The 27,653-nt window shown below is 34.1% G+C and overlaps 2 protein-coding genes across 3 annotated transcripts in view; one reads left to right on the top strand and one right to left on the bottom strand.

Moving 5' to 3' along the window:
* Window positions 1-27,653, top strand: part of sosie — a 99,238-nt gene that overhangs the window by 3,908 nt on the left and 67,677 nt on the right. The window contains exons 3-4 of one of the 2 annotated variants that reach the window (XR_010752198.1): window positions 57-224; window positions 808-1,094. Coding sequence is in view for 1 of the 2 variants with exons in the window: in XM_066391443.1 (XP_066247540.1) it covers window positions 57-224; window positions 808-875 (236 nt within the window). In the remaining variant the exon portion in view is untranslated. Of the gene's footprint in view, window positions 1-56; window positions 225-807; window positions 1,541-27,653 lie in introns of those variants that run through there. The other variant, XM_066391443.1, reaches the window with a different exon arrangement.
* Invadolysin (leishmanolysin-like peptidase, invadolysin) lies at window positions 1,730-27,358 on the bottom strand. The gene is made up of 13 exons (XM_066391430.1): window positions 26,935-27,358; window positions 9,851-9,948; window positions 9,743-9,773; window positions 8,014-8,096; window positions 6,939-7,232; window positions 6,678-6,881; window positions 6,310-6,532; window positions 6,076-6,263; window positions 5,885-6,017; window positions 2,967-3,126; window positions 2,750-2,916; window positions 2,579-2,698; window positions 1,730-2,525 (listed from the first exon to the last, which is right to left on the bottom strand). The coding sequence occupies exons 1-13, from the start codon at window positions 27,058-27,060 to the stop codon at window positions 2,367-2,369; spliced, it is 1,986 nt and encodes a 661-aa protein (XP_066247527.1). The 5' UTR covers window positions 27,061-27,358; the 3' UTR covers window positions 1,730-2,366.

Here is a 27,653-nt window from a genome sequence, read left to right as displayed (position 1 = left end):
GCGATTACGTTGATAATAATTTTGTGGAGGTTTCAATGGTTTTAACAACTCTTCAGGTCCCAACCACATCTGTACCAAAAGCGAGGACTGTGTGAACAATGCAGACTGCGTTCCTCTTAAGGAAGTAAAGATTTCTAAAGATATTGCGCACTTTCACCAGACTTCTGAGATGAGTATTTGCAGATGTCAAGAAGGTTACATAGAAATCGGAGCCACATGTGGTGGTAAGTATACCTATAGCAGTCGAATTACTGCATATAAATATTTTTAAAGAAAACGGTAAAGAAACCATAAATGGGCAATTTTTAGCACCAAGAAATAATAGTATTGATCGCAGTTCCAGTTTCATAATACAACAGTAATTCATACATAATTATATGCAACCTTTCCAGATTTTGAATATTTATGCGTTTTGGAATTTATAAGCAATAAAATACATTGCATGTACTTTATTATTAACATAACGTGATTTTCAATTTTCAGGGGCTAATTAATATATCAGCGTTATTAACAACAAATAGCCTAATTTTCTGCGAAAACAATCTAAAGGAGCCATTTGTTAAGGACGTAGTTTTCTGCATTTTACCTATTTGAAGTCGAAATTAGTAAAACTTGTTTCCCATTAAGGAGTTTGGTAAACTACCTACAAATTAAAGCTCCCCATCATTAAAACACCATTAGCCAGAAAATGGGAAATCTTACGTCCCATTTTTATTATACTTGTACCTAACTCAAATTCAACATTTATTTTTATCCTGCACTTAAAGGCCAGAAGCTCCATACTCTTAATCATTACATTCTTTTTAGGAAGGACAAATGGTGGCACCCTGTCATTCCTGGTTGTCGCCTTAGCTTTATACAGAATGTTCAATTAGACGGGGGCAGAAGAGATCAGGGCACCTAATAATTCATTGTTTTTCATCAACCTGTGAACTACTTTATGTACTCGAATCTCTTATTGACAAATGAAGTAAAATAGTAAAAAGTTTACCTACATCAATGCAAAAACTGTTCATGTAGTACCTAATACGTTAATAACCACGAAATATCTATATTTAGCTTACAATTATTATTGTCACGTTGTCATTGCGATAGTAGGAAAGACTCTTTTCGTAAAGTTAATAGTGTGTTACTTATAACTATAATATGTGTATGTTAAACAGTGAAGGAGAAACTTCAGAAATACATTGTTTCAAAGCACAACTTCAGGATGCATAGTCGAGGCTTCATTATTATTTGATGTAATCACCATTTTAGATACATAATTGTGGCGGTTTTTATTGTTATATAGCGAGTTGAGTTTGCACCCATTCCTATATTAATATGTAATTCACCATTTATACGCATTTAAAAATAATGTCGTTTAAGATTGATTTTTCGTTCTTACCATATATCAATAATAGTTTGCTTGCTTATTTAAGATTACTACTAAAACACGAAATAACGCTTCTGCATTGATAAATAAATAATGTTAAGGCGAATACAAGTCGTATTGTAATTTTGTATGTGTTATTTTTAAAATAAATAAATAACGTTGTCAGTTCCGTGACTTCACTAATCATCACTGCCTAGAAGCGTATAGGAATTTGTACGGTCGCCTCTTATTTATTGAGTGTCATGGGCAAAGAAAAATCCATATTCATTGGAATGTATTTTTATTAAATCGTCTTCATGAATCTTGTAGCTATTTTAAAAACATAACAAATTTTATTAACCGAATAAGCTAATATCCGTAATTAAAATATTGAATATACATCACGCATTAAAAATATACTCTAATGGAGTCGGATATTCTAAGAGCCTCACATATATCAATATTGGAGAGGAATAATTTTTCATATGTAAAGCTCAGTACAAGAAAAAACATATTTATAAGGCCGTCAGGGATTAAAAATGTAATACTTGGCCATGAGACTCAGAAAAAATTACACTAATTAAATAGCTTAAAAGACATATTGGACGAAATATATAATATTTTCTATGAGCAAAATCAACGCTGCTTCTGCTAAAAACATGTATCCCTATTAATCACTAGAATGGCACGACATAGTCCTACTAGAGAAATACAGAATGTACAATCTAATCACAATATAAAAGGGGGAATGATTCCTAAGTTCAGACAATTTAAACCTGACCAAGTGTTTTTTTTCAAAATAATTATTATAAGTCAGTCTTCATTTGTATAAAAAAATGTATTCAAACAACTTAAGTAATCTCAAAATTTGCAACATCTTCAATCTGCCTACTCTCCTTCTCAGTAAATATCTTACTGTTCAAAGATAACATATTAACAGCTTTTTGGAGAGAAAGCAGGGCTTACAATGGAATATCACACATATTTACTCAAGTGTATATCATATATCTAGTTACGATATACACCACACAATTGACGTTAATAAGAAAAACAAGTAAAGGGGGACTTTGGCAATATTGGAATCACATCGCAGCTCATCACGATGATAAATTGTGGAAGGAGGGGCCTCTTCGCCAGGTTTACACCACTCTCCTCGGGCCTCAAACTCTTTCTATTGAAATATTATAAATAAGAAATTTTGATAGTGCGAAATAAAACATTTACCTCGCATATTTCCCTACAAGGCGGACAAACTATGGCGCCTTTATGTAACCACCCATTGCTAAATATTCTAATGGAAATCTCCTGATTGGCATGGTGGCATGTGTAGGAATAATTTCCCACCTAAACCGTAACATTGTTACATATGAAAATAATTGTAATAAAAGTGCATACCAAAATGTGTAACCTCCCTGCAGAACAATTGTAAGGATAACATCCGGACCCCCAATGCATCCACTGTCGCAATTGCCCACAAGATTTTTCCTCCCACATACGATCAGTGTGCTCAAAACATTTCGAGTTTTTTCCATATTCCTCCAGAGCAAAATTCTTGTCTTGCTCTACACATTGTTATTTTAAGATTAAACAAAGTTCATTAAAGTCAACTTACTAGGGTTATTTTCAATATAGTGACAGTGAGAGCCTCTAACAATAACATTCTGAGACTTCCAAGTGAATTCTTGGATGTATGGGCAATAGTCGGCTAGAGAGACTGAGCCCCCGTACCAACCTTCCTTGCCTGGGTTTACGTGATCGAGAGTATCAAAATTCTGAAAAAAATTGAAACAAAGATCCTATAATCGTATAAGTTTGCTTTAGTGTGGTGTAAGCCTACGCAGATAACGTGTAATTTTGCATGATCGTTTACGCTGTATAGAAAAAAGTATAAAAATAAAAGACAGAATATTTGTTTTATTACGTTACACAGTTTTGAATACCTATTTAAACACAAATGTGGAATGTAGGGCATGTACGTGTTTTATGTTAATTTATTCCCTAGCGTTTCAGGCTATTGCCTCCAATCTCCATAATAAATATTGATCGACAGTTGTTTAGGCAACCAGATTTATATACCTCTCACGAAACTTAAATTAAAGCCATCCTAAGACATCAACTGCAAGGCAACACATCGAAACTCTAAACTGAGCTTTATGCAATCTTATTGTGGACTGAACCCAGTAGATCGGGTTCTAGGTTAAAAAAGTTTCACTTTTTTAAAAGTGTATGCTTTGGTAATAAAAACTTTCTCTTGAACACAGCACAAAAAAAAACAAACAAAAATTGGACTAAATATATATATTATGACGTCGAAATAAATATAAATGAGGTGTTAAATGAGATAAGAAAAAAGTCACGGAAAATTGATAATTTGCTTGAATCATATTCTCTTCGAGCGAGTAATATAATTTAGAGCACTATGTTTATATTCTTTGGTTCTATACGGTTATGTCAAAGACTTGATTATTATTTTCAATACCAATATAATGCCAACATAAATCCTGAATTCGCCACTGATACGAACACGAACGAACGCAATGTGTGGTGTTAGCGAAAATATTATTTTTCTGTTTAAGTTTGTGGCGAAATACTACATACGAACATCCAGACACGATGTGTCTTTTCCATATACGTAAAATATATTGGATAAATACAAATTTGTACGAGAATGATTTGAATGTTCCCGAACTAAATGTTTAATTAATTATCGAGTTTTGTATGTATGTATAAAACATTTACCATTAATAACCATATTAACACGTTATTTAATCAAGTCATTTTCCGTCCAAATATGTCCAATAGTGTGATAAAACGTGTCTAATACAATGGACACGCACCTGACATCTTCCTCAGCATCTGCAAAACCCTAATATTTTTTTTAACTTAACTATGTACTAAAAAAGTTTTAGAAAAAATTTCATTTTGATCCAAGACATTGAACAATAATGAAAGGTTAAGAGAAAGAAGAATATTTAACAAAAAAATAACAGAAAATAAAAAATCCACAATGTAACTACATCGGATTTCAAACATCGTACCCTCTACGATGAGACACCGATATCGAATCGCAAAGTAACGCTGCCGATAGCTCGTTTAATACTTACAAGTTTATAGGCAGTTTACAAACGAATACATCATACTGATACAGAATTTTCATTGCCTTGAAACATTACGAAAAACGCACGGAACTTGCCGGTAAAGTCTAAAAATCTTCATAAAATTCCCAATTTTCGTTCGTGGTCCAGTCTTACCCCATTTACGTAAGATCGGAGATCAAGGTTAAATATTTACAAATTCATATGGAGAAACCTCTAGTCATATTTAATTGAAAATGACGTATATGCACGAACGAGTCGAGTAGGTCAATGTTAGGGTGATCACGCTCATCTCTACGATTTTTTAGTTGGAATTTCGGACAAATTAATTTTTTTTTTACGGAGAATTACGATTCTTAATTGATTTTTCAGGGAAAACACGTAAATTCGTTACATATAAAGAAAACTTAGATATTTCACTTGAGTCTTTACAAGAATTTCTATGTTTTTATAAGAAATTCGAAAATTCTGAACTAAATTAAACTGAAAAGTTAAATTAAAAAACTCGCCACAATTTCAAATTTTCTTCAACAATTTTCATTTTTTTGGCAAGTTCCTGTAAACACATAATTTTTTTAAATATCTAGCTTGGCACGTTTATGAGATACAGGGTGGAAAGTTGTAGAATGACCACAAGCCTCGAATGTGGAAAATTCAAAATAAAATTACTTGCGTAGCATTAGAGTTATGCGAGATCTGTCAATTTTAATTTTTGTGTTCTCCTAGCTCTATACGACCACGAGGCAAAGAAATTTTTTCAGGGCTTTTATGACCTACGACGGGCGGAAACGTGCTTAAAATTAGGTCGTTGGTCACGTCGAAACTTTCAACCTCGATTTGAGGTTATAAAACGTACACCCCCAGGTAACTGTTATATACGGTGAAGTATCTCTTTTCTATCACTGCGTGAGTCTCGTTGCGTCTCATAAGAAGGAAGATCTTACATACTCTCACGTGCGTTGCACTCAAAAAATGATAACTGAGGTTTGTTTTTCATTTATTTGTATTAAATCGCACACCATCCAAAAGGTTTCAAGAACCAATACCCATGACATCTACCACTATGTATTAGAACAGGGGGGGGGGGGGGGGGGGGGGTACGCACATTTAAAATGCCGTGGAGACCTGACCATTTATAGGTAGACAAATCTTCACTTTGGTATACCACTGCTTCGGCCAACCTTACCTTACTGGCCTCAGAGAGAGAGTTTTGCAAATCCTAGACATTCCTCTTTAAACGCATTTCAATATCAAAAGCCCCTCCACAACTCCCCTAAGCCCAAAACTGTTCAAAATTTCTAAAACTATGTCATACATCTCAAAAAGATCAAAAGTATATAATTCTCCCGCATCGTCTTCTTCGGATAATAAGAACAGAGGAAAGAACTCAGAAATGAATCTATACCCATATTTATGCCGTCTGAAGATATTTTACCTGATAAATTTTGGGAAGTTCGCTCTCGTATTCCACCAAATTACAAAGCGCCACCGAGGTCCTGTCGTCAGTACATTCGGTTTGCAGAGGATCTCTCTTGACTTTATTACAGAAGGGATGAATAGAAAAGCCTCTAGTAAATGACACTTAGATCATAAAAACCACTAAATTTAAGGGTGGTGAGGCAATACTTGCTAGATTTGGTATTGATCCATTCTTTGCAACTCTTCATAACGAAGTCACAGCCCAAATTCCTGCCCCAAGACATCTCGCCTGCCATGCTATAGTTGGCGATATACCACCCAGTATCCTCCATAAGAGCCAGGGTTATTCGGGAGATTATAGGGTTCTGAGTATGCGTTCCGGTCATTGCTTCATTCTATAAGAAAGATATGAATCACAGAAAGAAGAATACTTCAAATTACCTCAAAAACGCGCTTTTCCCAATGGGTTAATACAGTTCCCTCTTCTCCTTGGTCTTCCAATTCAGCACCCTCTAATTCTGAGCAGTTAAAATAATCTTTAGCCTCTTGTAGCACGGTTGGTGTTATCATCATTTGAACGTCTCGCTTTATGTATCCGTCTTTTACAAGCCAATGACGAGTAAATGTGTTTATTACCTTGTTACTCCATTGGTAAGTCTGTAATCTATTGAGACAAAATTTAGTTGGAATGGGGTAAAATGGCTTGACGACTAAAAAACAGGTTAAATGCTTAGTCAAGAAGAAACTTTAGGAAATAATCCCTACTCCATCAACCATTCAAAAGTTTCCTCATTTAACTTTGAACTTACGACTCGTTTAAAGGTGGTTTTCCAGTCTCAGGACTCCGTTCTGTTAACGGGGTACCATCCCTACTTCGATAAAATGCATAAAGACTAACAGAAAACCCCAACGCATGGAGGATTTCATGTTTTACTGTGGACAGCAGAATTTCCAGATCCTGTCGGCTAGTGCTAATACTGTTTGGGCATAAATTAGCATGTCCTGCTATTGGCCTAGAAGAGTTTAATATAAATCAACTTCTTTTTGTATGGATTTCAATGGACTGTCACCTGTCTAATCCAGATTCCTGCTGGCAGTGGCTGGCATAAGCGACCGTTAAAGATTTGTTGCACCTTTCAGTCTGCATAGCAGACACATAAAAAACAAAATCGAAGTCTGGAATGCCTTTGCCTTGTAATGAATTTTCGGATTCTTGACATTTTTGTCCAGTCGAATTGCAAATTCGGCACACGTCCAAGTGTTCATCTGGTACTTCCACTTCCCCGCACATGGTTTTCTCACTGCACTTGTCTATGCAGTGAGTATGTCCATTTTTAACGAAGACTTGAGGGTCGCTGCATTTTCTGAGAGACAAGAAATTAATTTAAGTTCACTTTCACACTCATACAAATGCGGATGTTTGTTGAATGTAGTCATGATATTAGCCAATAAGCAATTGGTCTTTTAGTAGACAATCATGGGTTTACAATTATGTGCAAGAAACAATATAATGTGATTGTAGCACAAGATAATGTCTACTAGTGATGTAGTATCGGCTTTGAATGATTCATTATGCAACATCTAATGACTTCCTTGTAAATAGACTGATATTTTTGATAGAAGGCTCTGCCGTGACAGAATCCTTCAGTGGCTCCTATTTCGATTTATATACTCGGTACCTGTTTCCTTCGGCCTTGTGCATTATAATGAACTTTACAAGAATATTTTATTAAAATCGATATTGCAGATTTTTACTATTAAGGGTATAATGTACTTGTTTTAATATGGTATATGCGTAATGAATAGACTTGTCGCAGCGAAAAGTGCGAAACTGTCTATATATAGCAAAAGAATGAATTGGCACTTTAATAGCAAGCACGCAGAAAAATCTGGTACATCGGTTTGATTTCTAAGTTTAACTCGCTTTTCTAATGGAGATGGCACAGATGCGATTTCACATTCATGTAGCATTGTTTGTCTTATTTACTCATATCTGCGATGAAATTTCAAACAATGACGACAATTCCCTAATTATTATGTCACTATTTCTTACGTATGGAAGTAATATAATAATTGCATTTTTCTTGTCAATGGGATTTGCATAGTCAATATATGGGGTGTGTCGACTTCGCCCCGAACACTTACCTAGTTAGGCGAATTACGCTTTGAGCTCTTCTGACAAAGAGTGCTTGCTCCCAGAAATTTACAGCCTCCGGTAATATGGTTTTCTGAAACGCAAATGTGATTGATTTTTTTTTCTTAAAAAAAAAAACGAATTAGAAAATGGATTTTACGATCAGCTTAGCATGAAACCACTAGAGTCACGGTCGCAATAAAAAAATGTAAAGGCGCAAGTTATTAAAGTTAATATAATGGAATTAAAACTTAAAGGAATTTCCGGTCTAAGAACTCGTTAATTGTCATAGCTTATCAATTTGAGCTAATAGTGGCAATAATAATTAAAATAGTACATATTACAGATTAGACGGAAACATCACTTACTTAATTTTATCCTGGCATTGCGGATCGAAAACAAAAATCTTGGGGATTTAATTCGAATATAGAAAAGCATCCCATGAAATGTGTTATAAATTAAAACGATAATTGCATTTGCCCTATATATAATTTGAGACAGGCACTTTATTAGGATGTTATAAAACTTATACGAAACCTAATAAACCTTATCTTTGTTTTCGTTATATCTTATCGGGGCACATAATGTATAACCTGTAATTCCTAAACTTTTTTTGCGATCGTTGTAGTGTTTAACTTGCACTCCATTAGGCAAGTAACAACGCAATCAACGGCGTTACATAAAAATGTCAAATTTTTTTTCGAATCTGTTCGGTGGGAATAAGAGCAAAAGTAAAAAGGAGAGAGGTAAAGAACCAGAAATAAATTCTCATCAAACTCAAAAAGAAGATGATCCTGTCGATCTACCTGTGCTTAATCGGAGACTGTCCCTGTCAAAAAGTGGACGAATGAAGGAGAAGAAGCGTATGAATATATCAGTGATGCAGCATAATGATGAAAGTTCTAAAGCCAATGGAGAACAAACAAGGAAGGCTTCAATGCCTAGCAACGACGTTTTTGATATTGAAGGAATTGAACAGGCGATAAAGGAGAGTAACCTGAACATGGATAAAGCCTAAGGATGTTCGGTAAAAGACTGCGATCAAATACTGTGCTGTGCTAAGCCAAGACCTCCATGCTGATTGTGATACAATGATTGTTAGCTAATCCAGTGATAGATTTTTTTTTCTATTTTTTTAATATGGGAAATTTATATGGATGTTTGGTTGTTTTCGATGACGTAAGTGTATAGTCTTTAATATATACTGCTACATACACTTGTTCAATTTTCAAATTATCAATATGCTGTCTATTCTTAAATCCGTTTTAAGTGATGCGGAGGATTATTGATATTTCAATTGTTTATTTTATTACAACAAAATCCTCCATAATTTATAAAAACGCAATATTAATTAATTGATTTAATTAAAACATTCTTATAGAGATAACATGAACATTACAATCTTGAAATCTTTATAACGAGGTGATAACGAACTGTTCATTACTTTTGCTATTAATGCTATTAGCGAACTTACGTAAAATGGGGTAAATATGCGGAAAGTATCGAATGTTGAAGAGCTTCTTTAAAATAGTTTTCTTTAATTAAACGTTAAGAAACTGTAGAGATGAACAGGGCAATTTTGAGTTATTATTTGATAACTAAGTTATGGGAATCCTCAGTAGCCACAGGGGGCTCTAAATAGGTGTGACTGTTGGACACGAGCCCGGAAATGTGTGAATTGACAATCAAATGAGGTAAGAAAAGATTTATAATTGGCCGAAACCAATTTGCTTTACTTACGTTAATTAGCTTAAATCGTTCCTCGTCTAACCTGTGAAATGAGTATGTATTGTTAATAATAGCCAAATGCAATGAGTGAAAGTATTAACAAAAACGTTTTTTACATACCTATAAACACTTCGGTCATAATATAATAAAATTCTTAACGATTGGTCAGCAGCTCGTTTCTTGATCACGTGATGCGGTTCCACGAACGTGTGCAATACCTGGCAAAAGAGAAATAGAAATCAATTTAAATTTCTACAATTGCTGCAACTTGCATGTGACATTTCGTGCCACGAAGATCAATCAAGGATAAATCAAAATTACTGTGTGCAAAACGTGCTTAGGGTTAATACAGTACGATTGAGGCGGTCAGATCACTTGACCTTAACCAGCTCTGTAAATTCACTCTAATGATCCTTAAATAACACCAATACTTAAATAACTACAGATTATTTAACTCTCCCACAAAGCACGTGTATACTCAAGGTTCAATTTAATGAAAAACTATCCGTGTGTTTAACTAAACCCTCACGAGGGACTTCTGCCGGGCGAAAAATATATTCAGGGAATTATTTTTAATTGTGGTAGAACTATTATTATATATTCTAATTATATGTATTATTACAATTATAGACCATTATAAGTTATTTTCAAACTGAAGATGAAAAGGCTTACCTAGGTAGGTATATAAAATTTTGGGCAAAATTTAAAACCGTACGCATATTCTGCATCAAGACCCACAATGATCGAATGAGAGTGAAAATAATGGGGACAAAGCTCAACCTTGATATAAGTACAAGAGAGTTTCATACAAAAGTAAGCAAAAACTATGCAATTTACACAAACAATTTTCTTAATTTCTTAAATTGCAAATACACTCATCGACAAAACTCTTGCACCTCCCAATATTTATATTTTCGTGCAGGTAAATAATACATTGGGCAGAAATAGTGATTCAGCACGGATGGTTATGAACACAAACCAAGGAAGCAAATAAACAAAAAAAAAACTACTTCAAAAAATGGTACATTATCGGAATAATATGGAGGTGCAAGACTTTTGTCGTTGGGTGTATTTGCACAGGTAAATAATTTTTAGTTACACGTATTTTCACGATCTCACGACTTTGATAGTTTTGATATTGATTGCCTTGGAATTTGGGAGGATTGGGAACGCCATAGAGTTTTTGAAAAATCTCATAAAAGCAAATAAGCTCTAATTATTTTTGTGTAACGGAACACTGGAAAATAAATCGACAATTGTCTAATTCCGGTATTAAGTGATATAATCTGGTGACGAACTTTTGTACACAAGATGAAAATAGACATGGCAGGATTATAATTTACGTAAGTGACAAATTAAGATATAAAATAACAATTCATGGAACTAATGTACGAGAGGAAGGTCCCATTGAATGTTGAGGATGTGAAATTAGAACTTAGCAACAGACAATCTTAATAACTAGTGTATATTGGCTTCCCACTGGTGACTGTAATATTCAGCTAGAACTTTTAATTGATTACAAGGATAAAATGTCACATGCTATTATTATTGGTGTTGCTAAAGATATTGCAAAACTAATATCGATGATTGGCTGCTCCGTGAACACTCTAAAATACCAGTAAATGGTGCAACATGTATTGACCAATTTCTAACCAATTTTGAGGAGAGCGTGAAGACGATTGTATGGCATTCTCGTACATATATCTGATCCTACAGCCCAAAAATTAATACCGGATATTGCTTTTAGAAGACCAAACTTTGTTGAGAAATAGTTATTTAATGGTAGAAATATTGCCAGATTTAAAAGATCTTGGAGACGTAAACTGGGAAGTTTTCTACTCTATAAAAGCGAAAGAAATAAACCAGCAAAGGCATACATATAAACATATTACATAATATTTTCAACAGACTTTCCAGTAAAATCAAATAAATAACTTTAGAGAAACTAAATATTTTCTAAGACAACCTGATATATTAAAGTGTAAAAAGGAGTTGGATGTTTTACATTAATGGAACAGTGCTGATAGCAGATATAAAATATCATACATAACAGAAAAGAAGTCCCGTCACTGTTTATTGAAGGATTACAAAAGCAAAAAATATGTAAATAAAATAAAAAAATTCATAAAATAAGTGTCAAACAAACTATACAGGGTGTCCCAGATAAGGATGAACAGCATGGGGATCTTGGAAACGGTAATAGATACAAAATGGTTTAAATTGGGAAAAAGTTGGGCAATTTAAAGCAAATTAATAATCTGTTTTTATATCGACGAAATTCCGAATGGTTACGAAGATATCCGGAAAAAAACGAATTTGGCGGTTTTCGTTTTTTGCAAATAACTCTTATACGGTTATAGTTAGAGGAATAAAAGTTTTACATTATTAAAGCACTTTTTTGAGAACTGTTTAGCAGTGTTGCCAGTTTTCTTGTTACATCCTTACTTTCGGAGAAAAATGAGTAAACTTTTGATTTTCATATGGGCGTGATATCAATTATTTATATTTTCAAAATCGTCATAAAATTCCCTTTTCAGCCATGCATTACATTTAATATTTTTCTCAGAAACTCTATGAGTTATAGCCATTAAAGCATTTTTTGATAAGTAGGCCATGATTTTGACTTATAGTAATGGTGCACATTAAATAAATGAATGCTGTGGAAACGTCAACATTATTTAAAAGTATAAATATATTACTGGTATCACCCTAAAATTAAAAAAATAATTGTTTCAAATTATGTATTTAATAACAACAATGCGGCTAAACTTGGATCGAATCAAATGTTGACGTTTCCACAGCATTCATTTATTTAATGTGCACCATTACTATAAGTCAAAATCATGGCCTACTTATCAAAAAATGCTTTAATGGCTATAACTCATAGAGTTTCTGAGAAAAATATTAAATGTAATGCATGGCTGAAAAGGGAATTTTATGACGATTTTGAAAATATAAATAATTGATATCACGCCCATATGAAAATCAAAAGTTTACTCATTTTTCTCCGAAAGTAAGGATGTAACAAGAAAACTGGCAACACTGCTAAACAGTTCTCAAAAAAGTGCTTTAATAATGTAAAACTTTTATTCCTCTAACTATAACCGTATAAGAGTTATTTGCAAAAAACGAAAACCGCCAAATTCGTTTTTTTCCGGATATCTTCGTAACCATTCGGAATTTCGTCGATATAAAAACAGATTATTAATTTGCTTTAAATTGCCTAACTTTTTCCCAATTTAAACCATTTTGTATCTATTACCGTTTCCGAGATCCCCATGCTGTTCATCCTTATCTGGGACACCCTGTATATCTATAATATGAGTATTACCCTGGTGTTAATTAAAATTTTTGAATACATTAAGACAAACTTCAGGAACTGATGAGAAACAAACCAATATACAGTAAACACTTGATACTGTGAACATCGGATAACGTAAACCTCCGGATAACGTGAATCACCTTTCTATCACATTAACCACCGTATAACGTGAACAAATGATTTCCGTTACCGGGGGAACTACTTCTGGGGATTCCCTGGCAGTCGTGCTCAATACGGGGTTGCCCGACCCCGGGTCGTGCCCGGCATTTCCCCAGTTTTACTTTGTAGTTTCATTTTTTGCATTGCAACATTTTCCTGTTGCTTTTGAACGATTGTCGAAAGGTTTAGTGAATACGTGTTGTTATGTGTAATGTCGCTGAAAAAACCAAAGTGTTTAACTCTCCATGAAAAATCTCTTGTAATTCAGGAGCTAAGTAAAGGTGCAAGTGTTTCAAATTTATCCAGAAAATACAATATAGCTAAATCTACGATTTGCAAAATAAAGCAAAGAAAAGAAACCATTTTAAGAGTAATAACAGATACATATGTTGAATCAAGTAAAAGAAAAACACTTAAAGGGTCTGGATTACCACAAATGGAAAAACAGCTATACAAATTATCGGTAAGGCTGCCAATCCAAGGTCATTTTAAAACTTTACTTGCTCTCTTAATTATGAACACTCCAAGACAGCGTGGATGACTGCTGTGTGTGGATTTTAAAAAAATGGTTCCATCATTCCTTTGTACCGCGGGTAAATTTTGTTGTGTCTTTTTCTTGAAATCGTAGCATAAATTTACGTATTCCTTTACAGGTTACACATTTTTTGTCAAATAAAGGGCTCCCGATAAAAGCCTTACTTCTGCTAGATAACGCTCCATCTCATTTAAACGAAGAAGAATTAAAGAGCGAAGATGGACAGATAGTAACAATGTTTCTTCCACCTAACGTTACGCCGCTTATCCAACCTATGGATCAAAATTATATTACAGGAATAGCCTTCTTGCCGATGTTATAGCAAGTAATTCAAACATAACTGATACATTGAAAAACTTGACTATTAAGGAAGCTGTTGTCAACTTAACGGCTGCATGGAATCGACTAGATTCACAAATTATTGCAAAATGTTGGAGAAATATTTTAGAGAACACTGAAATGTCCGAGGATGACGATGATGAATTACCTCTTTCTGTTTTAAAACGTCGATGGGACGATGATAAGGCAGGCTTAATCTCCAAATGCTGTGATCTTCTAAATACACTAGCACCACAAGTAAGGGATTTATCTTTACAATTTAAATCTGTTATTACATATGTAATTTATGTATATTTGTAGGCCACATTCAAGGAAACTGATGTATTGGAATGGAATGATGCTGACGAAAAATGTGAAGTTCATGTAGTCGAGAGTTTTCAAGAAATGTCAAGTAAAGTGTCACTGGACAGCGCTATAACTGCATTAAATACTGCAATCCAGTGGGCAGAATATAGTGGTGTGGACTTCACAGATCTCATAATTTTAAAAAGACTAAGAAAAATAGCCCTTGTGCAAAAAATTACAAATCCTAAGAAGCAAACTAAAATTTCAGACTTTTTTTGTCACCCAATAATCTGTTTTCCACTCTATTTAGATTAACCCCCGATTACATAAATAAATCGCTAACGTGAACGTGCGTTGTTTTATTTTGTTCACGTTATCGAGTGTATACTGTAGACGGAACAGCGCACACAATCACGCTCGAAATATGGCAATAGAAGTTACGAATTGGACAAAACATTTGATGGCTGAGATATAAAGATTAAGGGATCAGTGCAAAAATTGCAACAAAAATATATGTCCATTTACATACCATTGTTAGACTAAGGACACACGCTGAGGGCAAATGTAAAGGAAAAAACAAAACAATACATACAAACAAGAGAACAGATTGCACTAAGACCGATCACAAAGATAAGGAACCCAATCAATTGCTAATCAAATGTACACACATGCCAAGAATAACTGAAAGATTTTAATAAATTCGGGCAAGATGGAAACAGAACCGTCACAATAGGACCATTATAAAACTGCACAATCCTACTTCCTTTTCCCTTCAACCACTTAATTGGAGCATTTCCTAATGTATTTTTTTCATTGCATTTTATAAATTATTATTTAGGTACACGGGTGTTTTTTTGTCACAAGCCAAATGGCTTTGAAACGAAGAACCAAATGATCGATACTCTTTTTCTCTGGATCCTAGAGTTGTAAATATACCACAACTCATAACTTTGATGAGTAGTACATCAGTGAAACACAAAAAATATTGTCGAAAATACAAATAAAACCGTTTGACAGTAACCTATTAGGTTGTTCGGAAAGTAATTTCGTTTTTTCCCGACAGAGGATTTAATGGTATTTTTTTGCACTTAACCTCACACTTAAGCCATATAATTTTTATATGCTTTGAGAGCTCATATAACAAGGCTTGTGTGTGAAACATTTCAATTAATTCTACGCAGTAGTTTTTGGTTGGTGCCCTTTTAAATATGGAGAGCGATAAGCAGCATTTTCGACATATCCTACTGTTTTACTACAGAAAGGGTAAAAATGCTGTTCAAGCCAGAAAGAAATTGACCGATGTGTATGGAGAAGGTGTGTTGACAGTACGCCAGTGTCAGAACTGGTTCTCTAAATTTCGATCTGGCAATTTTGATGTCGAAGATGCACCACGTTCGGGAAGGCCGGTTGAAGCTGATAAAGACGCCATAAAGGCATTAGTTGATGCGAACCGTCGAATAACAACACGTGAGATCGGATTGAAGTTAAATTTATCGAATTCAACAGTTTATGACCACTTGAAAGGCCTGGGATTATCCTCGAAGCTCGATATATGGGTTCCCCATGTTCTCACAGAGAGAAATCTGTGTCGCCGCATTGACGTCTGCGATTCGCTTCTCAAACGTGACAAAAATGATCCGTTTTTGAAGCGCATCATTACTGGGGACGAAAAATGGGTTGTATACAACAACGTCAAACGCAAGAGGTCATGGAGCAAAAAAGATGAATCGACTCAAACCATTTCCAAAGCCGATATTCACCAAAAAAAGGTGATGCTGTCTGTTTGGTGGGATTTTAAAGGAATCGTTTTTTTTGAGCTTTTACCGGATAACACAACGATTAATTCGGAAGTCTACTGCCAGCAGCTGGACAAACTGAAGGATGCACTTCAACAGAAAAGACCCGAACTAATCAACAGAAAAGGTGTAGTGTTTCACCAAGACAACGCGAGACCTCACACAAGTTTGGTCACTCGCCAAAAGCTTTTACAGCTTGAATGGGACACAATGCCACACCCACCATATTCTCCAGACCTGGCACCATCGGATTATTATTTGTTCCGGTCACTCCAAAATTTTTTAGACGGTAAAACTTTCATCTCAAATGATGAGGTCAAAAACCACCTCGATCAGTTTTTTGCCAGCAAAGACAAAAAATTTTATGAGCGTGGAATTATGCTACTACCAGAAAGATGGCAAAAGGTGTTGGACCAGAACGGCCAATATATAATTTAATAAAGCATTTGTTTATTATACGAAAACTGTCATTCATTTTCACATAAAAAAACGAAATTACTTTCCGAACAACCTGATAGAATTCAATACTATAGATACTTGTTTTGAGTGAGTTATTGAACACAAAAGAAATTCTACACATTGTCCGAAAATTTAAAAATAAATGAATTGCTGGTGCTGATGAGGTATCTAATAAGTTAATAAAATTTATACTAAATCAAATATGGAGTCCTCTGCTACATGTATTATTATTATATAATTCTGTTACATTAAGCATATTTCCTGACGAGTTGGAAAAGGCATTGGTCTTTCCTGTGTTAAAAAAAGGGACTTTAAAGCAGTGGGGAACTTTCGACCTATAGTTTATTGTTTACATTTATCAAAATATTAAAAAAAATTATATGTAGTAGCTCAGCTTGATGACGAAACAACATGCAAAATAAAAATTACCATGGGCGTATACTCTATAGGTTTACAAATACGGCAATCTTTGCATTTGCTATGAATATTTTGGAAACAATAGAGAAGGATTTGTGGGGCTTTTGTTAGACTTAAGTGAAGCTTATGATACAATTAATATATAACCCAACTGTTTTGGAATAAGGGGAATGGAGTTACATTGGATTGTAACTCACACTTCACAAAAAAAAACAGGTTGCTGCTCTAGATGAGAGGGAAACTACAGTACTGTCGTAATAAAAAAAAACTATGCATGAAACTAGGAATAATGTTAGTCTTATTTCTATCTATAGGAGTAATACCGAACCCATAACATTATCATAGGGCAACGTTGTGGGTATGGTGTTATGTATATTTTTATAATGATTCGATCGATCGATTTCATTCGACTTAAACGTAATCGGAAAATATAAGAAAGACAAATTATACTGATTAAGACTTATACAGAAATATATAGGGTGTCTCAGAAACAATAGTACAAATAACTACTAAGTGTTAGAAGATAAGACAATAGAGAGATTTAGTGAAACTTACAAAAGTCATTTGTTTCAATTCAAAAGGGGGTCAAAACTTTTTAAATTTTATAAATTGAGAACAAATCCAGCAGTTTTTGATTTGCACTGGACTTGAAATTGCTCCTAAGGGAGCTTTTAGGTACGATAAATTCATTTAACTGAGTTATTTAATTTTGTGGATAAGAAAATAAACACATAAAAATGAATTAATTTTGAACACGTTAAATATATGATGTTCGATTTTGACAGGATATGTATAAAGTTAAACAAGTTAAATTCCTGCCATAAATGTACATGAATTGGGCTTTAAAAACCATTTTCATGATTTCAAATCAGTAACTATTCCCGCGATATTGAACCCAGAACATGACATGGACAACTTGTGGATGTCCACATATTTGGACATTCACAGGCCATTCTACAGACGTCCGCCAATCGTAACGTCAAATGAGAGTGTTCGTTAGACGTCCCATTGGACGTTTTTGTATTATTAGAGTGTCGGGAGTGGGCAGAACAGGAGCAAGATGTTAAGAATACAGAAGAGGATTTTTTTATTAATAAGTGAACCGAATTTCAGATTAGTTCAAGATGGTATCTTGCCTGTCTCATCTTTGCTTTTTCTGGAGGGCCTGTTGTATGTGAAGAGGAATGTCGGAAAATTTAGATCTAATGAGGACATTTATGGTTCTAACACACAATTCAGGGGGGATTTGCTATCAGCTTGATGGATTTTTGACTTGTGTGAGATATTTTGTGATTAACATTAATAAATTATTTTATTTGGAGATCTCTTGAAAATTTTACTTTGTGTAGGTATTTAAAATTATGGGGTCTCTATTATTTAAATTAAAAAATCTGATTTTGATCAAGTTGACGCGGATATAGTTTTTGGTACTAAATAATACATCAAAACGTATTTTTGGTCGTACGTTCCTATTTAAAATTTTGAAAAATGGTAAAATATTTCAGAATTGAAAAGTCGTATTTCAAAAACGACATCACTAGTGTGGCTCTTGGGAAGGCATTGTAGGAAAGTCAATTAGTCACAAAATTAGTTTTGCTACAAATTCAAATGTAAAGACAGGAGAAAATAAACATGCAAATTGACGAATTGGCTTTTCCTCGGATATATTTTAAAGTAATAGAACGTTGAAAGTGTTAAAACTGGAAATGAATCAAACGCAACTTTATCATCATTTAACCAACGCTCTCTCTTATAATTACCGAGATCCCCATGTTGGAAGTCGAATGTGGGACACCCCGTTACTTAAATTTTTTGGTATATGGCATTACCGTGAAATCCCCGATTGATCGATGAATATGTTGTGAAATTATGCTTACATATGTATGTTGGCAAGAATTAAAATTTGTTGGACGAATGTTTAATGGCAAGTAAATAGTTAAGAACTGAATACCCCGAAGCAACGAATTTATTACATAACTATGTTTACGTACTTCGAGTTTAATGCATAATTGAGATACTTTCTCTAGCCCAATCCTTAAAAGGGCAACGTAATTATGATAAAGTTTTGGTGTTCGATAGACCCTACTACCCTGTTTCGCTTAAGATTTTTCAAGATTCGAATCGGAATTTCAAAGTAAAAGCTCAAAGGTAAATTGGGATATTTCGGAATTTTTTCAAAATACGGTTCACTGCTCAGTGATTCAATCAAGAAAAACTTTTACAGGTAATTATTAACCAGGCCAAGTCCATGGCAATCATTTCCATAAACGTTGAAGAAATTGTGTCTGAAAGCATTCTGTAATTACTTAAACCGATTTACATGACTAAGATTAGTTGACATATACATCTCCTGAAAAACCGACCTAAAAGTATAATAATTTGCTAGATTCCAATTCAGTTATGTCAAGTTTCTTACTAGGCACTAAATGTTTTTTGCAGTTAATTTTGCAATAAGGAGAGCAAAGTTAATAAACAGAACTTCTGGAGTTTTACAAAAACCTCGATTAAGGCAGAAACTTCGAAGGTTTTTACAAAGTTATTCCTAAAATTGCTAGAAATAAGTCTTTACTTTGCCGGTGATTGAAATATTAGGTTGTTCGGAAAGTAATTTCGTTTTTTCCCGACAGAGGATTTAATGGTATTTTTTTGCACTTAACCTCACACTTAAGCCATATAATTTTTATATGCTTTGAGAGCTCATATAACAAGGCTTGTGTGTGAAACATTTCAATTAATTCTACGCAGTAGTTTTTGGTTGGTGCCCTTTTAAATATGGAGAGCGATAAGCAGCATTTTCGACATATCCTACTGTTTTACTACAGAAAGGGTAAAAATGCTGTTCAAGCCAGAAAGAAATTGACCGATGTGTATGGAGAAGGTGTGTTGACAGTACGCCAGTGTCAGAACTGGTTCTCTAAATTTCGATCTGGCAATTTTGATGTCGAAGATGCACCACGTTCGGGAAGGCCGGTTGAAGCTGATAAAGACGCCATAAAGGCATTAGTTGATGCGAACCGTCGAATAACAACACGTGAGATCGGATTGAAGTTAAATTTATCGAATTCAACAGTTTATGACCACTTGAAAGGCCTGGGATTATCCTCGAAGCTCGATATATGGGTTCCCCATGTTCTCACAGAGAGAAATCTGTGTCGCCGCATTGACGTCTGCGATTCGCTTCTCAAACGTGACAAAAATGATCCGTTTTTGAAGCGCATCATTACTGGGGACGAAAAATGGGTTGTATACAACAACGTCAAACGCAAGAGGTCATGGAGCAAAAAAGATGAATCGACTCAAACCATTTCCAAAGCCGATATTCACCAAAAAAAGGTGATGCTGTCTGTTTGGTGGGATTTTAAAGGAATCGTTTTTTTTGAGCTTTTACCGGATAACACAACGATTAATTCGGAAGTCTACTGCCAGCAGCTGGACAAACTGAAGGATGCACTTCAACAGAAAAGACCCGAACTAATCAACAGAAAAGGTGTAGTGTTTCACCAAGACAACGCGAGACCTCACACAAGTTTGGTCACTCGCCAAAAGCTTTTACAGCTTGAATGGGACACAATGCCACACCCACCATATTCTCCAGACCTGGCACCATCGGATTATTATTTGTTCCGGTCACTCCAAAATTTTTTAGACGGTAAAACTTTCATCTCAAATGATGAGGTCAAAAACCACCTCGATCAGTTTTTTGCCAGCAAAGACAAAAAATTTTATGAGCGTGGAATTATGCTACTACCAGAAAGATGGCAAAAGGTGTTGGACCAGAACGGCCAATATATAATTTAATAAAGCATTTGTTTATTATACGAAAACTGTCATTCATTTTCACATAAAAAAACGAAATTACTTTCCGAACAACCTGATATTATACTACGATTCTAAAAACTTCCAAGGACACCATCCAAACTCTTAGGGCAATAAACTATCCTAAAGCAAAAATTATTTTCGCAACAAATTTGAATACTCCTGGGAGGATTTAATTTTTAGCCCAATCTCAATTGTGGGAAAATCGAAATGAATTAATTTACATTATGCTAATGACCTTAATGGACCCAGCTTTGCAATCTGGGTTAATGGCCGTTTTAGATGTTGCACCAATATACCAGTAAATAATGCACATATTGGTATACAAATTAGGATTAAGTAAAAAAACTGAAATTGGAAACAAAGAAACCTGTCTATCTGTAGATATAGAAACAGGTTTCCTTCATGTATTGATCGCCTTATGTAACGGCCTATATAATTAAATAAAACGACAAATTTAAATTGCAAATAAGGCTTTTACATCACAGTAATTAAAGGGCAATGTCATATGTACTTTTCATGGCTTGATAAAGTTCGCTTACGTAAAATGCTTGTTACGTTAACTTGTTAATATGTGCGGTTTGGTTTTAATAAAACATTTATAATAACATTGCAATATTTAAGCAACCGCTTCTTCGCCTACTTCGGCTACGATTTGCGTATTGACTCAACTGTTGTGTACTACTTAAACAATAATCAGTATTAATAGAAACATTAAACGCCTCCCCTCCAATGTCGAACGATTTCAAAGGGGCCACTAATTTGAAAATGTAAGTTATAAATAACTACATGAAAAACAACTAATTTCTGTGCAATATGGCTAATCTCGCATTAGCAGTAAAACATAAAATTACCCGCTAAACAGAATCAGAAGCATATCGAAACGATACTAAATTACTTTACACGCAATTTATTGTTGGGTTCGATTGTTCATGTAGAATGAAGGAACATTATTTCTAAAGGCACATCTGAGTACGAAGGTCGTACCAGGAAAATTATACATTCTACTTTAACAACCTGCTTCGTGGTTTAAGATTAATTCTGCCGCATCACGGACATGATATAATCTTCGCCAAGAAAAAACGCTCGGAATGCTATTCATGGAAGCGCAAAGTTTGCTTGTGCTTGGTTTTGCTCTTACACCTATAAATTATGCAGATTTACGAATTTTCCTTCGTAGAGATATTCTCCAGGAGTATTGTCATGTATATCACAATATTTTTATTCAAACAACTTAAAAGTAATTCGAGAATAGATACCCTGTAAGTAAGTTCGCAAGGTGCACTTTCATAGTTCAAGTACTTTTGTCTAACGATCTTGTGGGTGGAGTACCTACGAGTGCTTTTTGATTTTAAACTAGATATAAATTCAAAGGTTACCTTACAGACTACAAACCTAGAGGTTATAAAAAATATCAGGAACCTATTTGCGTGAAACACCGCCTTAAATTCGCAGCAAAGGTTTATCCTTGGTTCATCCAGGAGGTTTACCTCTTAGAAATGGCTGACTAGGCCGGAACCTCTAGGCAGTACTATTTTTTTCGTACCAAATGTGTTTCACTTTAATTAAGGTGAAAGTGCCATTCAATTATTGCTTTTTCTGATAGAAAATTTTTCTTTATTCTTTCAACTACAATAAATGAATTTCCGTGAGATAATTCACGTAGACGCTTGGACGTATTATCCAACTACAGAGGAACTAGTTTCCCAAAAGCGTTGTTTCGTTCAGTACGTAAGTATTAAAATAATAATTTAACGAGCGGAAGCCTTAATTAGTGCAAAACCATAAAAACAAATTTATCTACTGCAAACACGTATGCAAATTTAATTTCCAATTCATTTCCTGCAAATTCGAATTTTCCAGGTATATTACAAATTGTCGCAAACGCAAATAACTACCCATGCGTTTTTATCATTCCCTCATCTCTCGTTTCTGCCGTTAAAAAAAAATCAATAAGCCTCTTTCAAATTAATTTGCTTTGGTGCAGTGAGGATTTTATTAAAATAATCTAGAAAACGCAAATGGTACCGTCCTGGGTACCATCTCCATGTGTAACGAAAAAGACAATAAAATGCATAAACCTCATTTGATTGCGATTTAGAACAGTCTGCCTATGCATGCAGAACAGGTGCCGAATATTGTCGCACTTTTCTCGAATAAGTAAGTACATAAGTGATGAAATGTATTGTCATCGTTTAATTTCACACGATTTCTACCTAGACCATTTACTGCTTGCACGATTTGCAGGCTGGCGCAACTGAAAGCAGCGCTGGCGTCTTAAAAACAATCCATTTTTCAATGCAACAGTAACCGCTAATTAGGCACTATTTTAACAATACGTGCAAAATTGGTCTTTTTTCGACAATATTTTCTGTCACAGTAGACAAAACAATAATCCAGTTAATGAAACGTGAAAATTACGCTTTAGAAATTTACTTTTTTGATATAAAGGGGGCCTCAAAGCGAATGCCCCGGCAGCCGGGGAGTGGACTCTACAACCAGATATGAGTTGAAAATTACTTATGCGATAATTTCGAAATGTGCCTCGGTACGAAATCATGACTAATTCAAACATTGAAATCAAAGTATTTTTGCGAATCAAATTTTCAAATATCCAAATAAAAGTTACTTACCCCTATTAATTTAAATCAAGTGTCATCAACACATATCTAAATTAATTAAAATAATAATATTGCTTTATGTACTTCATGGGCATAATACTAATTACGCAAACTGAATTTTTTACTTTTATAAATTAATTTACTAACTCATTATGCGGCAATTAAATCTTCACATTCAAAATTTCGTATTCTGTCTTCAACAAGGGTGACTTCATTTAAATTTGTAAACTATTTTTATTTGACTATTTAAAAACTTAATTTGCGATTCAGAAACTTCAGTTTTTTTCAGTCCAGTTTAGAAAATTTTTAGATGATTTTGGACTTATTTTTGGTGCTAGAGTGAATACTTTGGGAGGAATAGGTACTGAACGAATGTGTAATTGGAAATTTAATTTTTCTTTCTTCGGTTCAGACTCACTCAAGTTTGTATAGCACAAAAGGTGAAAGCGACTGCATAGGTACTTCCTCAAATTAGTCATTAATTAACTCAAGATGTGCTTGTTCAAAAAAAGAAAAGCTCTGACAGCAAATGCTTTTTACCAAATTATTTTGTTATACTTAATTGCACATTCTAAAAGAAGGTAATACGTACCTACTGATTGATGTGCATTAATAGAAACAAGTTGCATTTGCTTAGATAAACTACAGAATTTGCTACAGATTTGCTAGATAACCTACATAAGAGGGTTTTTGGATATCTCTGGGTTTTCAAGTAACTATTACAATTATTACAATGCTTAGAAAAATAAAAAGTATTATTACTGCTTATACTCTGTGTGTTTGAAAAAATCACAACATGCTCAAAAAAACTTTCAGGAGTTCTAAATCTATTATCCAAAGGAATTTTTGGGTTTTCGAGGGATTTTCTAAATTTTCTGACGTGGTTCTTATCTTTAGTTGCAGAAACGTATATTTACCTATGTTTGTAGAATACGGGGAATCTATTTCCAGTTTTTTTTTATTAATTCGAATGGGCTTCAGGACTGTTCTGACACTTTGAAGGATTCTCACTTAACTACGTCATTGAGATGGAGAGATAGGAGCATTGTAGGATATTAGGAGGATATTAGGAGCATATTAGGAGCATAATAGGAGCCTATTAGGAGAAATATTAACTATATAAGACATTCAAAAACGTAAAAAAGCCTTTGCTTTTGATTAATTTTACACCTGTAGCAATGTGATTGATGAGAAGGTATTTTAGATTTCGCGAATTGGAAACAAATAAAATTTTTGAAAGAATAAATTCTTATCAACTGCAAGAGAATTTATAACGGATTAGCTAAAGTCCGATACAGGTGAGTGAAACTAAAACATGAGGGAGAAGAAATGAGATTAAAATAGAATAAAATTATTTTTCGAACCACAGTTAAATGATGCCCTCCGTGGATACCTCTCAGTTCCATTTCAAAGGAATTATTTTTATGGAGCTTCCCATCATTCAGATAAAATATGGGTATAAATGTCTAACAAAGATCAAAGTTTGAGAAGGACAAACAAAAATATGGATCTTGCAGTTTCTATAGAACAGTATACCCACTTTGAAGATCGAATGTAAATCAATTAAATTAATTTGAAACTCTTTGAATTGAAGCTTATACAGGGTGTCTCTAAAAGGTCTACAAAATTTTACCAGATTTCTGAGATAAAAACATGACGATTTAACCCAACCTTAGTCTGAAAGCGGACGATTTTCAAAATAAGGTATTTTGAAGGGAAGATTAAAAAAAGAAAAAAATTAAGTACTTTGTTTGTAATTACACGATCTGAACAAAATGCCGCATCGAGGTGTTTTTAGGGAAAGAAATCAGAATCCGTTTACATTTTCGATAGACATTGTAGAGGACGTTGTTAACGTCAGGGGAACTCTCTTTAAAAGAGTATCATTTTCTTTATTACCTGGTATAAAATTTATTTATAACTAAATTTGTGTTTTTCTACATGTTTTGACAAAACATGTAAGGTTGTACTGTTAAAAAGGTATTTTGGTACAAGTCCCTATGGACATTACTTTTTGAGATATTTGAAGTTTAAAGGTCGCTGAATGCCTTGAAAATTAAAAGTACATATTTATTCATACACTGGAAACGAAAAAAATTACAACATTAAATTAATTTTTAATACTTATCATTTTTTTTTAATTTCATGTGTTTATTTGGTTATACCAGTTTTTTATTATTTATTTTCCTGTACTGTGCGAAGAAATACATACTTCTAATTTTGAAGACTAAAGGTATTTTTCAAGACATGCTGAGAATTTTAAACTTCAAATATCTCAAGAAGGAATGCCTGTAGGGACTTGTACCAAGATATCTTTTTTTCATAAAATATATAGGAAAACACAAATTTGGTCATGAATAAATTTTATACTGGGAGATAAAAAAACTTATGCCCCTCTAAAGAGAGTTCACCTAGCGACGACAGCAACCTGTACAATGTGAATCGAAAATGTAAACGAATTCTGATTTCTCGCTCCTAAAAACCCCTAGATGCGACATTTTGTTCAGATAGTAGCATTACAAACGAAATAATTAATTTGTTTGATATTTTTAATTTTCACTTTGACATCCTGTATTTTGGAAACCATCCACTTTTGCACTAAGATAAATTGGGTTAAATCATCATGTTTTCACCTCAGAAACCCGTGGTAGATTTTGTACAGATCTTGTAGAGACATCTTGTATATTGTTATTTACATTAGTAGCCAACAAGAAATTTTGTATGCAATCACTGAGGGAACTATATAGGATATTTTGAGCTCAAGATTACTTAGAATTCCCTACTGCCCTCCAATTATTGAAACGGTTTGATAGGTAATTTAAGGGAAAGGCACATGAATTCAAAGTTTCCCAGTTCTTGAGCAGAAGCATCAAATGAACAGAAGGCAGTAGCAATGTTACAGTTTGTTGTCGATTCACTTATCAAAGGATTTGTATTTCCATGAAACATTTTGCATAACTCAGATAGCAAATCTTTATGGACATGAATGTGATGAGTATGAAAAATATCCATCTTTTTGACTGGTGCAACCTCAGTTATGAATATTTTTAAACCAATGAATGGTTGTTTTGGTTAAAATGACAATGATGTCACCATACTTATGTTTATGAGGATTCTCCAGGAGTTTTCTAGATACATAAAAGCTGGAAACTTCTGAAAAGAACTTTGTGAGTTTCTAAAATATTTCTAGAAACTCCATGGAATTTTGTGTAGCTCAAACAAAAATTAGTGGGAATTATAAGGTATGGAGATTTTTGATAATTTTTTTATTTTACTAATTTATCTCCTCACTATAGTGATCACCAAATCACTTGTATAATCAATTCTGTAATCGAATCTCTCTCAGGATGATTTAATATTAATTGTAAAGCTTCCCAACGTCAAAAACCATTTAGATTTCAATTCAAATATAAACTGAAATCTTTATAGTTTCAACATTTACTTATACCACTAACCTGATGATGTTTAGGATATGTGTGATCGCACGTCCTGTGGGCCGAAACATGGGAAAAACTCCCCAATATTGATAACACCAACAAAATTAAAAAACCGTTTAGTTTCCATTTAAGTTTTTCCACCATAGTGGCCGGAATGTTTGCTTATAAAACTATCATAAATGTAAACATTAGCAGAATTGAGGTTAAGTTTTCGCGCTGTAAGTTGACTACATTCTAAATTAGACGCTCAATACACCGCTGCACCATGCGATCTACGTTTGACTAAAGACACCGGACTCGGACTACCCACTTCGCAATTCGCCATCGCGAATTGAATCACCGAACGGACTGTTGACGGGGCGCCTGTGAGGAATCTGTTGTTGCCGGTTTGTGCTGCCGCTCATGACGCTAATTGAGAATTGTTCAATTATTTCTTTTATTAATACTCACGGGACAGTGCCACGGTACGTAATTATCCTGAAATTCCCAATTAAATCCGACAACATTGTCGGTCGCCATTTTGTGTGCTTGGATAACCAAATTGATAGGACACTTAATTGATATTTTTACCACCTGTGGATGATCTGAATTTTTCTTGGAAGAACAAAGCAATTTCACGATGATTCCACCCGTCAACATTTTTCAAATTTTTACTAATATAACTTAATTAATTCGCTGCGACGACAACAGTTCGACAAACTGTTTACTGATTCATATGAATAGAACACGAAAACCCG

The sequence above is a fragment of the Euwallacea similis genome, chromosome 6, assembly GCF_039881205.1.
Source record: "Euwallacea similis isolate ESF13 chromosome 6, ESF131.1, whole genome shotgun sequence".
NCBI lineage: Eukaryota > Metazoa > Arthropoda > Insecta > Coleoptera > Curculionidae > Euwallacea > Euwallacea similis.
Note: the sequence above shows the minus strand (reverse complement) of the source record. Positions and strands in the feature narration are given on the sequence as shown.

Excerpts from the sequence above, each read along its gene's own strand:
- Invadolysin (XM_066391430.1), bottom strand. The coding sequence starts at position 27,060 with ATGGTGGAAAAACTTAAATGGAAACTAAACGGTTTTTTAATTTTGTTG. Across the intron at positions 9,949-26,934 it reads CATATCCTAAACATCATCAG|GTATTGCACACGTTCGTGGA; the intron begins GTTAGTGGTATA and ends CTCTTTTGCCAG. Across the intron at positions 6,882-6,938 it reads CAGGAATCTGGATTAGACAG|GCCAATAGCAGGACATGCTA; the intron begins GTGACAGTCCAT and ends AAACTCTTCTAG.